Raw genomic sequence first — 15,958 nt, forward strand, 5'->3', positions numbered from 1 at the left:
GTCATCCGGGCAAACAAGCTGAAACGAATCCCACAAGTTCGGACAGACAGGTGCCTCGGTTACCTCTTTTGGCATTGCAACAAAACTAGCGTCCAAGTCGAAGCGAATCTGAGCGACTTTGTCTGCAAAGTGGTGCGTGAACTCGCTGCACCGAGTTGCCGAGTCTTCGGGTGCCCCTCCCCCCTCAGGAGGGTGAAGGAGCTCCCCAATGACCTGAAACAACTCCGATGGTCTGTTAGTTGCAGACGCTATGCAGGCAGTCGTGAAGGTCTTCCTGGCTGCCTGCAAAGCCGCGGAGTAGGCCCTAATAGTGGCTCTAGCCCGTGCTCGGTCAGCAACGCTACGAGTTTTCCGCCAGCTGCACTCTAGTCCCCTCCTCAAGCGCTTCATCACTGCCAGCTCCTCCGTGAACCAGGGAGCCGAAGTGACTATTCACAATGAGAGGGGACGTTCAGGGGCGATCATGTCAATTGCCCTGGACATCTCGCTATTATCCAGTATAATAAGGTCGTTAATGTTTTGAATTTTCATTCCCTTATTTAACCAAATGGCATTTAAAGTTAAAAAAAAGTTAATTTCTTACTCTTGAGCTATTCCTGTTAATAACTTGTACAATAGTTTTAGAGTGAGTTTTGGTATTACAGTTTCACATTGCACAAAATGAATTTAGGAGCAGTTTCTACAAATGCTTTGATGGGAAAATGGAAAAGTGCTGGGCAAGTCTGTTGAAATCTTAGAGTCTGCATAAGAAAGGTAATTTTTATCTTACCTGCTTCCTGTAGTAGATTTAAGATCTACATAAAGTTTGAACAGCTATGCAATAAAAAGGTAATATCCCTTGCATACTTCATTTGAGATGTATTTTGTTTTTTGGTTTGTTTTTTTTTTTTTAGCATTTTAGCATTAGTTTGCTACAGATTTTGAAAAAAATGGAAACAACTAAATAATTCCTTTTATCAAAGAAGGATTTGAGTTCATTAGTGTTGAGATATTGGTCAATTTAGCCAGGCAGTCACAATCCTTTGTAGTTCAACTGCTGTAAAAAAATCAAATTATAAAACTCAGGCAAATCTTCGGAAAATGTTTAAAATGAAACCTTGTGCTATTATGGCCCCATTGCTTATGCATTATCTGCAAATCATAAGATGCTTCTGATGTGCATGTGACCTTGGAATAAACTGTACATGTGATCTTATCTTGCCAAACGGTTAAGTCTTCTGGAGAGTAAGGAAAGCTCAGTTCCTGGTGTAGTACTTGGCAGTATATACAAGTTGCAGAGGTGGTACAAAGTCTCTCTTCAGAATAACAGCATGATGCTAAATTGCAGGAAATAAATCATGCTACAAACCTATAAAGCTTTGTTAGACAATCAGACAGAGGAGGGGAGTGTGTGGGAAAAAGAGAGACAGAAACATTTTCAGTTTTGCCTTCAACTGCAAAGAGACTGCAGCCCGCAAAGAAGCAGAATGTTAAAGTGGATCAGTTCGAAGCAAACAAAACAGATCAAGAAGGGAGTGAGTATGATCTGAACCCCTCCACTTTCCCCTTGCATCACATTAGCTAGAAGGGATAATAATAGCAGAATTATCTGATAAAGCTGACTATTAAAGCTCTGTCAGCAATGGCTCAAATGTCTTAACTAAGAGAAGGACATATTAATTGTTGTCCATCTGGTGAAGAAGGCAGATTTTGGTTTATTTTCCCCCGTTAATGGTTTAAAAATAAATGTGAATGTGTGAGTTTTGAATGGGATAAAAATGTTTTCAAACGACACTTGTATAAATGCAAGAAATATTTAAGATGTGGCTCTCTCTTAATTATTAATTATTCACATGATGTCCATTCACTCAAGCATGGAAAGAATGTGGTGGGATCAGAACCAAACTGAGTGCTTTTTAGGATTACAAATGTCCTCAATAGTAGTTGATTTTGATAGGGAAAGTGCTGCGTTTTAATATACCATGTGAGAACACGCCCATGTTTGTTGGTGTGGGTGTGGAAATCCATTCCTCGCTCCTCCAGAGTAAGCAGACCCGATCCTTTTTTATGTACAACTGCATCTTTGGGGTCAAAGACAGTATCAGGGAGGTGTTTCATCACACCACCCACACCATTCGTAAAAGGGGATGGAGGATGTGGCAAAACTTTGGAAAAACTCCCCCTCAAATGCAGAGCAAATTGTCAACTTGCTATTCAGATCAATCATTAGCTTGTGGAAAGTTAAGAGGAAAAGCTTTAAGGGTGTCATTTAATATTATTAGGCATGTTTATTATTTTAATTGTGTATTTTGCGTATGTCTTTTCTTCTTTTAAATATTTTACATGAGGATGATTTGTACTGTATCTTATGGCTTTAAAGCTCATTTGGAAACTAGCTTCCCTTGCCCTTTCTGAGCTCATTGTGTGAAGGTGTCCTCATGGACAAAGTGGTGGCATGCCATCTCTTACAGAGTGGCTTCCTGAAAGCCAAACACTGGTAATAGTGCACATGGACAATTTGGCACAGGATCTCCAGTGAGTAGAAACCATTAGTTAAGTTTTTCCCAGGACAGGTCCACATTGAAAGGATAATGTATGTAGAACTTCCTTCTTTCATCTATCACTTTGTTGCTCACTATTACCTCACTGTTAATGCTTTACCTTAACTCTCTCTCTTGCTTACAAAGATAGCACAAATTAAAAAATTGGACAGTCACCAATAAATAATGTTAAAATAATTTAAATGTTTTCTTATGAATGTGATTGCTTTTGAAAATATACAGGATGTTTGAAAAAGAACTCCCTAGTTTTAATGTATTTATGCTTAAAACTAGGGAGTTCTTTTTAAAGCACCCTGTATATATTTGAAGATATAGCTGTTCCCCGATATTTTATTTTTCATTTTCTTAGTTTTGATACAACAGCACCCTTGGAATCTATAACATATGAATTGCTTATAAAATTCTAAAAATGGGCAAGGCACAATTAAATAACTTTAAGTATATGCTCTCTGATGGAGCAGTATGCAATATAACTTTTGTAAATCTGTCCATACCATTGAACACACACACAAAAATATTTCTAGGCAAATACAAATAGGTAAAGTAATTTTAAGAGTATCATTTGTATGTTCAATGCTATGCATTCCAAAATATGTTAAATGATGTTGTCTAGTGAGTCGTTGAGGCTTAATTTCTCAGGAATAAACTTTATCATTCTGTTTGAAGAGATGGGGAGAAATAGTTATTTAATTGAACATTCAAGGTTATGTTGAAAATATTATTGTGGGCCATGAAACTTTATATGATAATGAAATGATGCTGTGACATTCCAGATGAAAAGAAGTTCATGTCATGCCTTGAACCTAAATTTCAGCAAATATTCATTTTAGTGATCCCATCTAGGGCTTTGATATTGGAACCTCTCTAGTGTTTCAAACATTTACAAGGTTTCTAGATGGGTAAGAAAACAAGGTCTACCTTTAATTAAAAACAATTCCACTGAAGTGATTCAGTGATCTTGGGGTAAGCTGCAAGGTGGGGAGCTGGGGAAGAGAGAAGAAAGAAGAGGTAACTCGGCTAACAATCCCTCCTAATTGTACATTCTAATTGAACATTCATGTAAGTGTGGCAGGATTCATTAGTACTTGCTTTAGGCCAGATTGTTCACTGATTTATATGCTTCAGATACACCCTGACCCCTGAGGAGGATTTCATATCAAAGAGGTCTCTTTCAGGTCACACAAAATCTAATAATAATAATCTAATAACTCTTATTGCAATCCAAGGCAAACCTTTGAAATCTGGGTCCACTAAATATAGTCTTGCAGATTTCTATTTTCCTTACGCAAGTGAGGTGCATGTTCTTGGTTAGATCATTTCAGAAACAGTGGATGGGATGATTTCTATATTTGTGGGTAAATTAAGAGAGAATATAACACAGTATAGCAGTCATAGAAATATAAATATAAATCACTAAGTCTTCAGATCAATCTTAGCTTATGGTTTTCCTAGGGGACTCTAGGCAAGCTACCATCGTTTGGCATCTTTTACCTATCTATGATAAGGAGCCTCCGGTGGCCTAGGGGATAAAAGCCTTGTGACTTGAAGGTTGGGTTGCTGACCTGAAGGCTGCCAGGTTCGAATCCCACCCAGGGAGAGTGCGGATGAGCTCCCTCTATCAGCTCCAGCTCCATGTGGGGACATGAGAGAACCCTCCCACAAGGATGGTAAAAACATCAAAACATCCGGGCATCCCCTGGGCAACGTCCTTGCAGACAGCCAATTCTCTCACTCCAGAAGCAAGAAATCCATCGATGGATAGAAAAGGTTTGGAGCTAACTATCTAATCTAATCTGATCTAATACACATAGATGGATCAAAATAACAAAGATTGCTTTGTTATTTTGCTCCGGTTGCTCCTCACACACACACACACACACACACACACACACATCTACGATATGAAAATAATTGCTGGCATTCCTTACAATATACTTACTACAAGTCATATTGATTACTGAACATTTTTGAACCTTTGAAGAGCACTGTGGGCTTGAAGCTGTGAGTGTCCCAAAGCCCCCGGGGGTTTTTTGTTTTTTTTTTTCATATCAGGAGCAACTTGAGAAACTGCAAGTCACTTCTGATGTGAGAGAATTGGCCATCTGCAAGGACATTGCCCAGGGGACACCCGAATGTTTTGATGTTTTGATGAAGGCTTCTCTCATGTCCTTGCATGGAGCTGGAGCTGATAGGGAACTCATCCGTGCTCTCCTCGGGTTGGATTCAAACAGGCAACATTCTGGTCAGCAACCCAACCTTCAGCAGTCCTGCCAACACAAGGGTTAACCCACTGCACCACCAGGGGCTCCTGCCCCTGCTGGTGCCACCGTTATATACAAGCCTTCTAAGAGTTGAATGAGGTGAAAGCAGCTGTGGACACTCCCAAACTCTGATTGATTGTGACGGACCTGTTCCTTGATCCATATCTGGATTTCAAAACTCCTTGGGCTAAACATAGGATTTGTAGCAAGCTGGCAAGGCAACAACTAGTCTGCTTGTGGCTGCTGGAAAAATGTCATCCTGCACTGTCTAAGTCTCTTTGGTTAGATAGGAAGCCTAGAAAAGAGTTAGGGACACTTTCCCCCAGTCCTATGCATGCTTTGATTAGGCTTTACTATTGTTTCCTTCTTCCTTTCCTGTTTAGGTCAACCCCACCCTTTGATGCATTAGAAATGTGATCTCTCCTAGGGCTTTGACGTAACTTTCCCAATTTGGCTTTTGGAATGTTTATGGCCCTAGAGAAGAAGAGACCCACGAGGTTGGTCGCCATTCCTCCTTCCTGCTTTGTTCCAGAGCGGACACACTTTTGTCCCTCTTGTAGTCAAGATGTAGCTATCTAGATCTTTGTTATTTTGATCCGTCTATGTGTATTAGATCAGATCAGATTAGATAGTTAGCTCCAACCCTTTTCTATCCATCAACGGATTTCTTTTTACCTCAATAAATGCTTTTAAACTTTAAAGCTAACTTTGCGTTCCTTTGCTGTCCTGAAGACACAGAGGCTTTCCTAAACTCGCACTGCGTAAGTCTCACTGCTGCATTGGAAGAAATGCTTCCATTTACTCTGCTATTTTAATGGGAATTTACCTCATAAAGGGGGTGATTTGAGCTTAACAGCTCAATTCCCAACAGTGGCCATGTGCCAGTAGGGAACTATGGATCAGTCCTAAATCTTGCAATCACACTAGGAATCCAGATTATTATTCTCAAATTCCAGACTTCTGCATGCAACAGGCTATATCCTCTTAGTCTGTAGGAATCATGCACAGCTTGTGTCTTTTGAGCTGATAATGTAAGGACTTGTACTCCTTGATGAGAAGAGATGCTCCACTGTAGACTAAGAGTGCCCAGAAAGTATTTCAGTTCTTGCATTGCCCAAGGGGGCTTGGCTAAGGGAGAGTTAGCAGCAGAAGCTAATCCCCATAGTGCTGCTCACATGCATTAAATCAAGGAGGTTTGCCTTTGCAAAACATTCTCAACTGAACACTTGAATATACGCCAATACTAGGCATTTATCACTGTCTTCTTTATATGCTAATTCACAAATAGAAAGTTGAAGGAAGAAGCAAATCTTAAACTGGTGCTATAAGGTAGTACTTAATTATTTTTTATTTATGAGAATGTTATTTCCTAATTCATCTATATGATCTCTAAAACCTACTCTAAGGAACGAAGGTAAGAGACATTATTATGTACCTGTATTTTAAGATTACAATTCATTGTATCATGAAATACTTCAAGACTGATATTTCCCAAGACGTAATAATTTTCCTGTCACTTGATATTCATAGAGCTAGGCTATTAGGGAGACCTTGCAGAGAAAAGTCACCTTGTGGGTGACAGGAACCATGAGGCTCAAATCAAGCCTTGTCCCTGATGTCGAGAGGCAGCTGAGCTAGGACCCTGACAAAATAGACCTGAATTTTATCCTTGTCTGGGAATTCAGGTCCCCAACATAAGTTCATTGCAAAACCCACAAATAGATTGGCCTCCCTTAATCTGGCAATACTTCTAAAGATTTTCTTCTGAGCGCCCTGGCCACATGTCTTGGCCAGTGCCTACCTGTCCAGATACCCAAGGTCCCTAATGCTGTTAGGCATATGTCAACATGCCCACCTCTATAGATTGGTCATCACTGCTATCCATTAATGTACGGAAAGGGTTGCAACCTACAGCTCCTGGGATGAAGACAAATACACCCCACATCTACCTTTGGTATTGGGCTTTCACCATCAACAGAATTGTGTCCCTGAAATCTACTAGCATTTTCCAATAATAAGGTCATAGTGTCCTTCTGAATGGATCTATTTGGATTTGGCTGTGACTGTTCTTCTAACTGGGATGGTACTTTACCCAAAGCAGTTTTACGAGATTCCTGCTCCACCCCTGGCAGTTTTCTGGAGGGTTTTGTTCTTCCTCCTATCATTGGGAGAAGTCCTTTGAAGATTTCATTTGGAGACAAGAACAGACAGATAATATACAACTGATACACATATGATAAGACATTTGCATTCACCTTTCTACTCATTTTCATCTGATGAGACTATGACTGACCTAACCTAGCCTCAGAAATGAACAATCCAGACAAGATGAAAGTATTATTGATCGGTTCTTCATCCATGTGGTGAATGATGATTTTAACATGGATCATGCTGGTTCTCAAAGTCTGGGTTCACTGTCTGGGGGTGCTATTTCAAATGAACTCTCTGAATCAAAGCAGCCTTTTTCAACTCCTACCCAGCTGCTACTCTGCCTATTGGGGGATAATTGGCCACTGTGACTCAGGTATGCAATATAAATGCTTCAGAAACTGCATTGGATCCAAATTAGAGCTACTGGGTTACAGGCTGAAATTTAGTAGTTTGACTACCTGCGTTGCCAGGCATGCTTGCTCCCAGTTTCTTTTCTCGCCGTAGTTTCACATGCGGGTTTTAATTTTTAAAGACTTTTGTGACTTGGGGCCAAGTTATCTGGAAGACCACATTCTTTCATGGTACAAACAGTGTGATCTTCCTCAGAGGCTTTGCTTTGATTCCCCTTGCTGAAAGAATTGGAGCAGATGACTCCCAGGGAGAGCCCTGCTTTGGTAATGACATTCAAATTATGGAACAGCCTTCTCAGGAGGCGTCATCTGGCCTCTGGTCTTTTCCATAATGAGAGAAGACCTTTCTTTCATCCAGGCTTCTCAGTCTGAAAACCTATGACTGGGTTGCTGTGAGTTTTGCTTTGTTGTTGCATTTCCTACTATTTTTGATTTTGTACTTTTATATTTCATATTGTTTTTACATTGCTTTTATTTTTATTTATTGTTATCCACTCATATGGCATTAACATCTCATTCATAGATTAAATAGAGATAGGCTGTCCAAAGGAATAGAAGGGCGATTTCACAAATCTGCTTCTTTGGCTGATCGCTGCTGGAAACAATATTCTGTAGTTTGGCCAGAAGGTTAGTTTTTTTGTTCTTTCTAGAAATGTTGGCGTTCTTCATTTTTTTAGCTAGGTTTTCAGTGTCCCAAAACAGATCATTTATTTTTAGAGAACTAGACAGATTATTAAGGGAGACAATCAGTGATGAATATATAACTAGGTTATCACTCCTCCCAAAATGAGCACTTATCATTCGGTTCCCTAACCTTTAAAGTACACATCCTGGACACAATGATAGACCATAAAATGGAATGCATTCTCCAGTTTTAAATTGCTGCTTATAATTGGTCTGCATTGGCTTACTAGGCTTTTCCCACATACTCGCCCATCAGTCACTATGACAACTGCCTGAACATAAAATAACAGCTTTCAGACAATATGGGCATTGCTTTACAAAGTGTTTCTGGCTCATAAGAACTGGAGTGCTAAATTATTCAATGTTATTCAAAGAGATTACCCACCAATTAAAGAACTTCAAAAACTCTGGACTAAAATAGATGCCACAGAAGCATTTTCATAAAATGTTGGCAATGAAATAAAAATATATGAAGTATTGTATATGTTTTTGCTATATTGGAGCCCAGTGGGTTAAACTGCTGAGCTGCTGAACTTGCTGACTGAAAGGTCAGCAGTTCGAATCTGAGGAGTGGAGTGAGCTCCTGTAGTTAGCCTCAGCTTCGGCCAATTTAGCAGTTTGAAAACATGCAAATGTGAGTAGATCAATAGGTACCACTCAGGTGGGAAGGCAACGGCGCTCCATGCAGTCATGCTAGCCACATGACTTTGGAGGTGTCTACAGACAATGCCTGCTCTTCAGCTTAGTAATGTAGATGATCACCACTCCTTAGAGTCAGACATGAATAAACTTAATGTCAGGGGAAACCTTTACCTTTACCTATACTGGTGATGTTGATGCATGCTGATTTGGAGATGCTGACTTGCAAACCCATTATAAAATCTTTGTCTATACCTCTGTGTTTATATTGTATATATAAAATATGCATATATGTGTACAGCAACAATTAAGTCAGTTCGTAATGTGTGCAGAAAAGATGGCTTAATTATTCAAGCAAGGTAAAGGTAAAGGTTTCCCCTGACGTTAAGTCCAGTCGTGATTGACTCTGAGGGTTGGTGCTCATCTCCATTTCCATAGACATCTCCAGGTCATGTGGCCGACATGACTGCATGGAGCACCGTTACCTTCCCGCCGGAGCGGTACCTATTAATCTACTCACATTAGCATGTTTTCTGACTGCTAGGTTGGCAGGAGCTGGGGCTAACAGCGGGCGCTCATTCCGCTCTAGGATTTGAACCTGGCACCTTTCAGTCTGCAAGTTCAGCAGCTCAGCGCTTTAACACACTGTGCCACCGGGGGCCCCTATTCAAGCAAACAACTGTTTAAATTGAGTCAAACTGTCAAATTCCTCCTTGATTCAGCGGTTGGGCTTACTATTGATATGAATTCAGTGTTGTGGGGCATGTAACATTCTCTGTTGTGCTATACCTTGTTCATTTTTCTTTCACACTCAGGTGTATTTAGCTATATAAGCAGATGAAGCCAGAATTTTCTCTTTCCTCATAATGTAAAGACTGATGTGAATCCCCTCCACCCTTTTGTTTTGAGAGCATCTTACAGATCAGGGGAAGAGGGAACCCATGTGCAAGTTCAAGTAGTTATATGATTAAGAAGTTCCTCCAAGGAATTTTATTCATTTAAATATGAATCTGAATTCTTTATACAGTCCTTTGTTCAAGTGTTGTGCAACTCTTTTGCAATAATAGTCCTGCATGGTGATTTTAAAACAGGCAAATAATTTCATAACCTTCATAGTAGTCACCAAATATATAATTTTCTTATCAATGGATTAAAGCATTTGCCTGAGAAATCATATTACCTGATTAGAAGCAACATGTATGCAAGGAAGAAAATATGGTTTAATAAACAATATGATGTGCTTGAAACGAAATGCAATGCATTAAGGGTGCTATCTTTGGGAAATCTGGTTTTACTTGACCAATCATATAAAACATCATTTCGACAGATTTTATCATCAGAATCATGAATAAGATGTAAAAAGGTAAAGGTTTCCCCTGACGTTAAGTCCAGTCATGCCTGACTCTGGGGGTTGGTGCTCATCTCCATTTCTAAGCCGAAGAGCCGGCGTTGTCCGTAGACACCTCCAAGGTCATGAAAAGTTAAAATAAAGCTGCTAAGGATTGCCTCCCATACCTGGTTGTCAATGAAAAAAATGAAATGTTCAAATAATTTAGTTTCTTTGTTTTGGCTATTCCAGCTTGCCTATCAAAATTGTTCATTTTTATTGTGTGACACTGATAGTTGTCAGAGGTTTAGCACTTAGATATATTAAACAGAGGAGAAGTGTTCTTACCATACATCAAGGGAACCACTGAATGCATAGGAAAGCTGATGAAGAAACACAACCTACAAACTATCTACAGACCCACTAAGAAAATCCAACAAATGCTACGTTCAGCAAAGAACAAGAGGGATCCTTTCACCTCTGCAGGAGTCTACCGTATACCATGCAGCCGTGTACAAGTCCACATAGGGACCACCAAACGCAGTGATGCCCAGACACGAATCAAGGAACATGAAAGGCACTGCATACTAACTCAACCAGAGAAGGCAGCCATAGCAGAGCACTTGAGGAATCAACCTGGACACAGGATATTACTTGAAAACACAGAAATGCTGGACCACTCTAACAACTATCATTTCAGACTACACTGAGAAGCCAGTGAAATCCACAAGCATGTGGACAATGTCAACTGAAAGGAGGAAACCATGAAAATGAACAACATCTGGCTACCAGTATTGAAAAACTCTAAAATCAAAACAGTAAATAAAGAACAACACTCTGAAACAGAGGAATTACAGACATGAATCAGTCAAGGTTGCTAACACCTCAGAACAAAGGATTCCCCCAGGCAGGAATGAAGCTTGCAAGGCCATTAATGCTCATCAGTGTGCTTAATTACACCATTCACACTGGCCTCCAACAGACAAAAGTTCTTTCTTTCACCTTAGACCTTCCGCAGATATATAAACCTCCCTTGCTTAGTTTTCCAATCATTTGGGCCACATAGTTTTGCCTCTGTTTGTAGTCTGTCTGTGCGATTTTCTTACAGCAGCTGAGGATATGATCAATGATTTTGTCGGTTTCCTTGCATAGTCTGCATTTTGGGTCATCAGCTGATTTTTCAATCTTGGCCTTAATTGCATTTGTTCTGATGGCTTGCTCCTGGGCTGCAAGGATCAGGCCTTCTGTCTCCTTCTTCAGTGTCCCATTCGTGAGCCACAGCCAGGTCTTCTTTTTATCAGCTTTTCCTTCAATTTTGTCAAGGAACTTTCCATGCAATGTTTTGTTGTGCCAGCTGTCAGCTCTAGTTTGTAGTGCGGTTTTCTTGTACTGGTTTTTTGTCTGCTGTGCTTTGAGGAGTTTTTGATTTGTGACTTCAATCAAAGCAGGTTCTTCACTTTGCTTTACATATTTTGCCAGGGCATGTTCTTCTTCTTTGACTGCTTGTTTTACTTGTAAGAGTCCTCTGACACCAGATCTTCTAGGCAGATATAGCCGGTCAACATCACTGCAAGGGTGCAGTGAATGATGAATGGTCATGAGTTTTCTTGTTTTTCTGTCCAAATTGTCCAGTTCCGCCTGTGTCCAGTTTATAATTCCAGCAGTATATCTTATGACAGGTATGGCCCAGGTGTTTATGGCCTTGATGGTGTTGCCTCCATTGAGCTTGCTATTGAGATGAAGATGATGATGATGATGATGATGATGATGATGATGATGATGATGATGATGATGATGATCTACAGCTAGTGTTTTTCTCCGATGTCAGGATTGAGAAGTCCAGCCATCATGGTGTAGACTGTGAAAGCTGTTCAAATTTTGTCTTTGCCCTACAGCTTCTTGTGCCTGACAATAAACTATAAATCATCTTACCTTGAAACACCCTGATGGATTTGGAAAGCTGTGTCATTTCATAATCTGTATGAAATCTCTTCCCGATCATGCAAAGTTCAGACATCTGCTAGCTATTATCAGCCCAGGCTGCTAGGGATGATAACTCATGGCCATCAGTAGGACGGAGAGGGGTGAGCGGAGGATACACTTCAAAGTGTTAACAGAATTTAGTGTTTACAGGGTTTGTCTTTCGCACTGTTATTGCTTCTCCTTGGTAATGTGGTTATAACATCCCTTTTCAAAAGCACAATGTGTCATGGGTCATGAAGGTATAGTCACAGCATGGTCAGAACGGAAAGCTTGGGGAAGAGATCAACAAACAGCCTTGTTTTATTTTTTCAAAGCAAATAATGTCAAAAGTTCAATCTCACTTATGTATTCCCAGCTAACTAATTAGGTAGGGACAACACCAAGTGGAGAGATACACTTGAGGCATACGCAGAACTAAAAGGAATATTAGATTTGCTCTCAGATTTGTCATGGAAACATCTTGTCAACCCAGTAACAATGACGTCAGGCAGGGCCAGTGTCATCAGAACAAGTAGTAAGTCTGTTTATAACACACCTGCTCAACAGCAGAAGAATAAGGTACAGAGACTGGTTTTATATTTTCCATGCACCAGTGTAATAAAATCTGGCAGCATTTTTAAATGACTTTCCATTAGGTAGGTCTTGGTAGTTGGTTTTGTTTCTCTTCCTTTCCAAATTTAGTGATAGGAAAAATATTTCTAGAGGCTTTTGTTGGAAGAGTCTTTCACAAAACTTTCTATACTTCTGTCTTTTGTATTAGAGAATTATTGGTAACGAATTAGTAGTGTTAATCCATGCACTCTGTAAGGACAGTTTTCTTTCTGCTGTGCTTGCGTGTGAACAAACATTTTTCATTTCTAATCAACTTAAGATTATAGCAGATACTAGCAGGTGGTCATTACAGTAAGACCTCCTTCAAAACTGCATCTAAATAAGAATGGATGTTCTACCTATTGCTTGTTGGGTGTTTGATTTTCATATCTAATACTGTAGTTGCCTTATGTCATTTTAGCAATGGGTAAATAATTGCATTTCTCTCTTTGTTGTATTCCACATAATCAGAGTGAAAAAATTAGACACTATGGAGTGCCATAAAGTGATTGTTTTTGTACCAGTTGTACTCACAATAGGCAATAGAACGATATTATTATTGCTTTAAAATATTATATTCTGTATTGTGCTAGGCAAAACTTGTATGAGTGAAATTCATACGCTTATTAGAATACAATAGAGACTGGGGTGGACGGGGACCTAAGTGTAGGTGACACAGAACATATGGAGAGTATATCAGGTTCCTTAATTAAAATTTGCAAAATGCTGTTAAGCAAAATTAAAAGACAGGGAAGTGAGCAGAGACAGCCAGTGTCATATCGCATTATTGTAAATGGGTTAACATTAGGCAGAAGCAGCACCAACCAGGATTTTCCAATATTAAAACTTCCTAATAATATGAAGTTGAAATTTCTAATGATGATCTATTAAGTATCCAGAAATGTACTCTTTCATAAAGTACATAATACTGACTGGTTATCAAAACTGTTCTCTTTATCTTACACAAGTGTACTACTAGTGTCAGCACATTGTTTTAGAAATTGTTTATCATTTATTGTTATTAAAAGGTTAGCAAACAATTCAGTATATAACTATACGAATATAAATATGGAGGGTTTCTTACAAGTAAGCAATAAGAATGACCAAATCTCTGTGATGTTCTATAAGCAAAAAAGTCTTGAACAACAAATTTGTATACCATTGTTATTGAGATTACTTTTTGCCCTAGCCTATCCTGTACTTTTTGTTTTGTTATGTCATGTTTTGGGAATTTCCCCCCAATATGATACAGCAAAGTGGAAGTGACATACTCTGATTTCTTTGAAGTTAAAAATGTCCCAAAGTACAAGTATGTGTTTATGTTTATCTTATTTGATTTTGTTTTAGTTTTCTTCCACTTTGAGTCTTCTGGCTCAGAGTATCTTAAGTGGAACGCACTTGATTCGGTATATACAAGTATTTATTTGGATGCAGCACATTTCATGCCATTCAATATAGTGGGGTTCTTATGGTAATTAAATAATTCAAATAATTTAAGTCCAGAATTCAGACAACATAAATCAAAACAATTCAAACAATGTAAATGCTCTTATCGTAATACAAAAAGGTTGAATTTAGTCTTCTTTCCAAAGAATAACCAATACATTTAACAATACTCTAGTTTTTCTACTCTCTTCCACAAAATACATTTTTGTACCAAGTACTCATTGTATGTAGTTTGCTTCACCCAGCAAACATATGTCCTGAAAGACAGTCTGCCAAGCTTTTAATTCCCTAATGTTGCACCTCAAATACTTTGCCAGTACATTCCTTCAAATTCATCATTGAGCTGAAGTGGCAGTCATGTCTTGACCATGATACCCTTCCTCTACCAACAATATTCTAATCCATAGCTTTGATTCAAGGATGACATGGTGTTTCCATGCCTTGGGAATTGCAAGGTATTTCTGTGCACCAAATACATGTTATGGAAGAGCCTTCTCAGGAGGCATCACAGAAAGTTTGCTACAGTTGTCAGTGAGAGTTTCTTTGTTTTGCTGAAGATGTTCTGGAATAACGTTTTTAGTTGCTCTAGGCAGAACTGTTAGTTTATCAGTAATTCTATGTGTTATTTCTTTCATTTTCATTTTTTTTTGTGAGGACTTCAAGTCTCTCAAGGCTCCTCATTGCTCTGAATTGGTAGCTCTCTAAGATGAGAAAGTACAATTCCTCCAAGATTTTCTGTCTTCCATGATGTATCTCATCAGTAGTAGCAGGTCAATGAATGGTTTCAGCTAAGTCTTATCCCAGGGCTTCTACACTTTGACTTTGCTAATACTCTACTCAAGCCATGCCGCTCTTCATGCCTCTGAATTTATGTCATAGGTTATGACAATGTCTCTGGTTTCTTTTCTGTGAACTGCCTGTGGATGTTTGTAGAGTTCTTTGGTGTATTTTGTGTGTGTGAGAGAGAGAGACTGTGTGTGAATTGTTTTTGAACATGTTACCCTTCAGCCTTTCAGAGGGAGGTTTGGTTGTTTCTCAGGCAGGCCCTAATACCATTTTTTCTGATTCATGTTTTAAAAAACAAAATGGTATTAAATGATTGTCATTGATATTATATTGTGCGATGGAAAAAGGAAAAACTGATAACCACAAAATGTAATTGATGTTTGGGATCAAGTTTTTTTTTGTCTATGAAAAATCCTTTGTGTTTCAGGTGACTGTAACTTGAAAGCATTGTTCAAAACCCTTATAACAATGTCATAAATGCCAACATTGTAGATTTACTTATAATTGAATAGTTCAAGAAAACGGGACTCTGGAACACTATGACACATTCCATTTGCTAGAATGAGCTACAGGAGTATTGTTTTTCAGAAGTTACTCCAAATCATTTCAGGGTATTTGCCTACTTTCTAAAAGGCAATATACTACCGTATGTATGGGTCACATAAGAGTAATTAACTTGATCTGATTCATGTACTTACTAAATTAAAGTCCCTCAGCTAAGATACTCCTTTTCTTTACCACCATGCATTTTTGAAACATTTATCATGTCAGGCTGCTAGTTGGTGAAGCAAGGGCATACCTATGAATCCAAATTGTTTGAATGACTGTATTCTCCCTTATAAACCTGCCCATGCTTTAAAATCTGTTGGAGATCCACCTTGAGTCCTGAATGGGGGAAAAGGCATGATAGTAGTAGTTGTAGTAATAGTAGCATAGACACATAACGACCAATGAAAGAGCAAAAGCAAAGGAAATTGGCTGCTCTTTCTTGTATAAACACATTCTTTCTTTTATTTAACAGTACAGAAGCAAAGAGGAAGGCTATGTGCACCAAAATGTATGAACCATTCAAATTCAGTCTGCTTCTTCCTTTGTCCTGTTACCCCAAGAATTTCTGAAGTGTTATCATTCATTGCTTCT

At 39.0% G+C, this 15,958-nt stretch overlaps 1 protein-coding gene across 9 annotated transcripts in view; it reads left to right on the plus strand.

Annotated features, from left to right (window-relative positions):
- The window catches only part of kalrn (kalirin RhoGEF kinase), a 627,264-nt gene that overhangs the window by 487,905 nt on the left and 123,401 nt on the right, over positions 1 to 15,958 (plus strand). The window contains exon 1 of one of the 9 annotated variants that reach the window (XM_016993863.2): positions 999 to 1,514. The exons of the other annotated variants lie outside the window; for them this stretch is intronic. Coding sequence (XP_016849352.1) covers positions 1,338 to 1,514 — 177 coding nt within the window. The 5' untranslated portion in view covers positions 999 to 1,337. Of the gene's footprint in view, positions 1 to 998; positions 1,515 to 15,958 lie in introns of those variants that run through there. 9 annotated transcript variants of the gene reach the window in all.

Source organism: Anolis carolinensis, chromosome 1 (genome assembly GCF_035594765.1).
Source record: "Anolis carolinensis isolate JA03-04 chromosome 1, rAnoCar3.1.pri, whole genome shotgun sequence".
Classification (NCBI taxonomy): domain Eukaryota; kingdom Metazoa; phylum Chordata; class Lepidosauria; order Squamata; family Dactyloidae; genus Anolis; species Anolis carolinensis.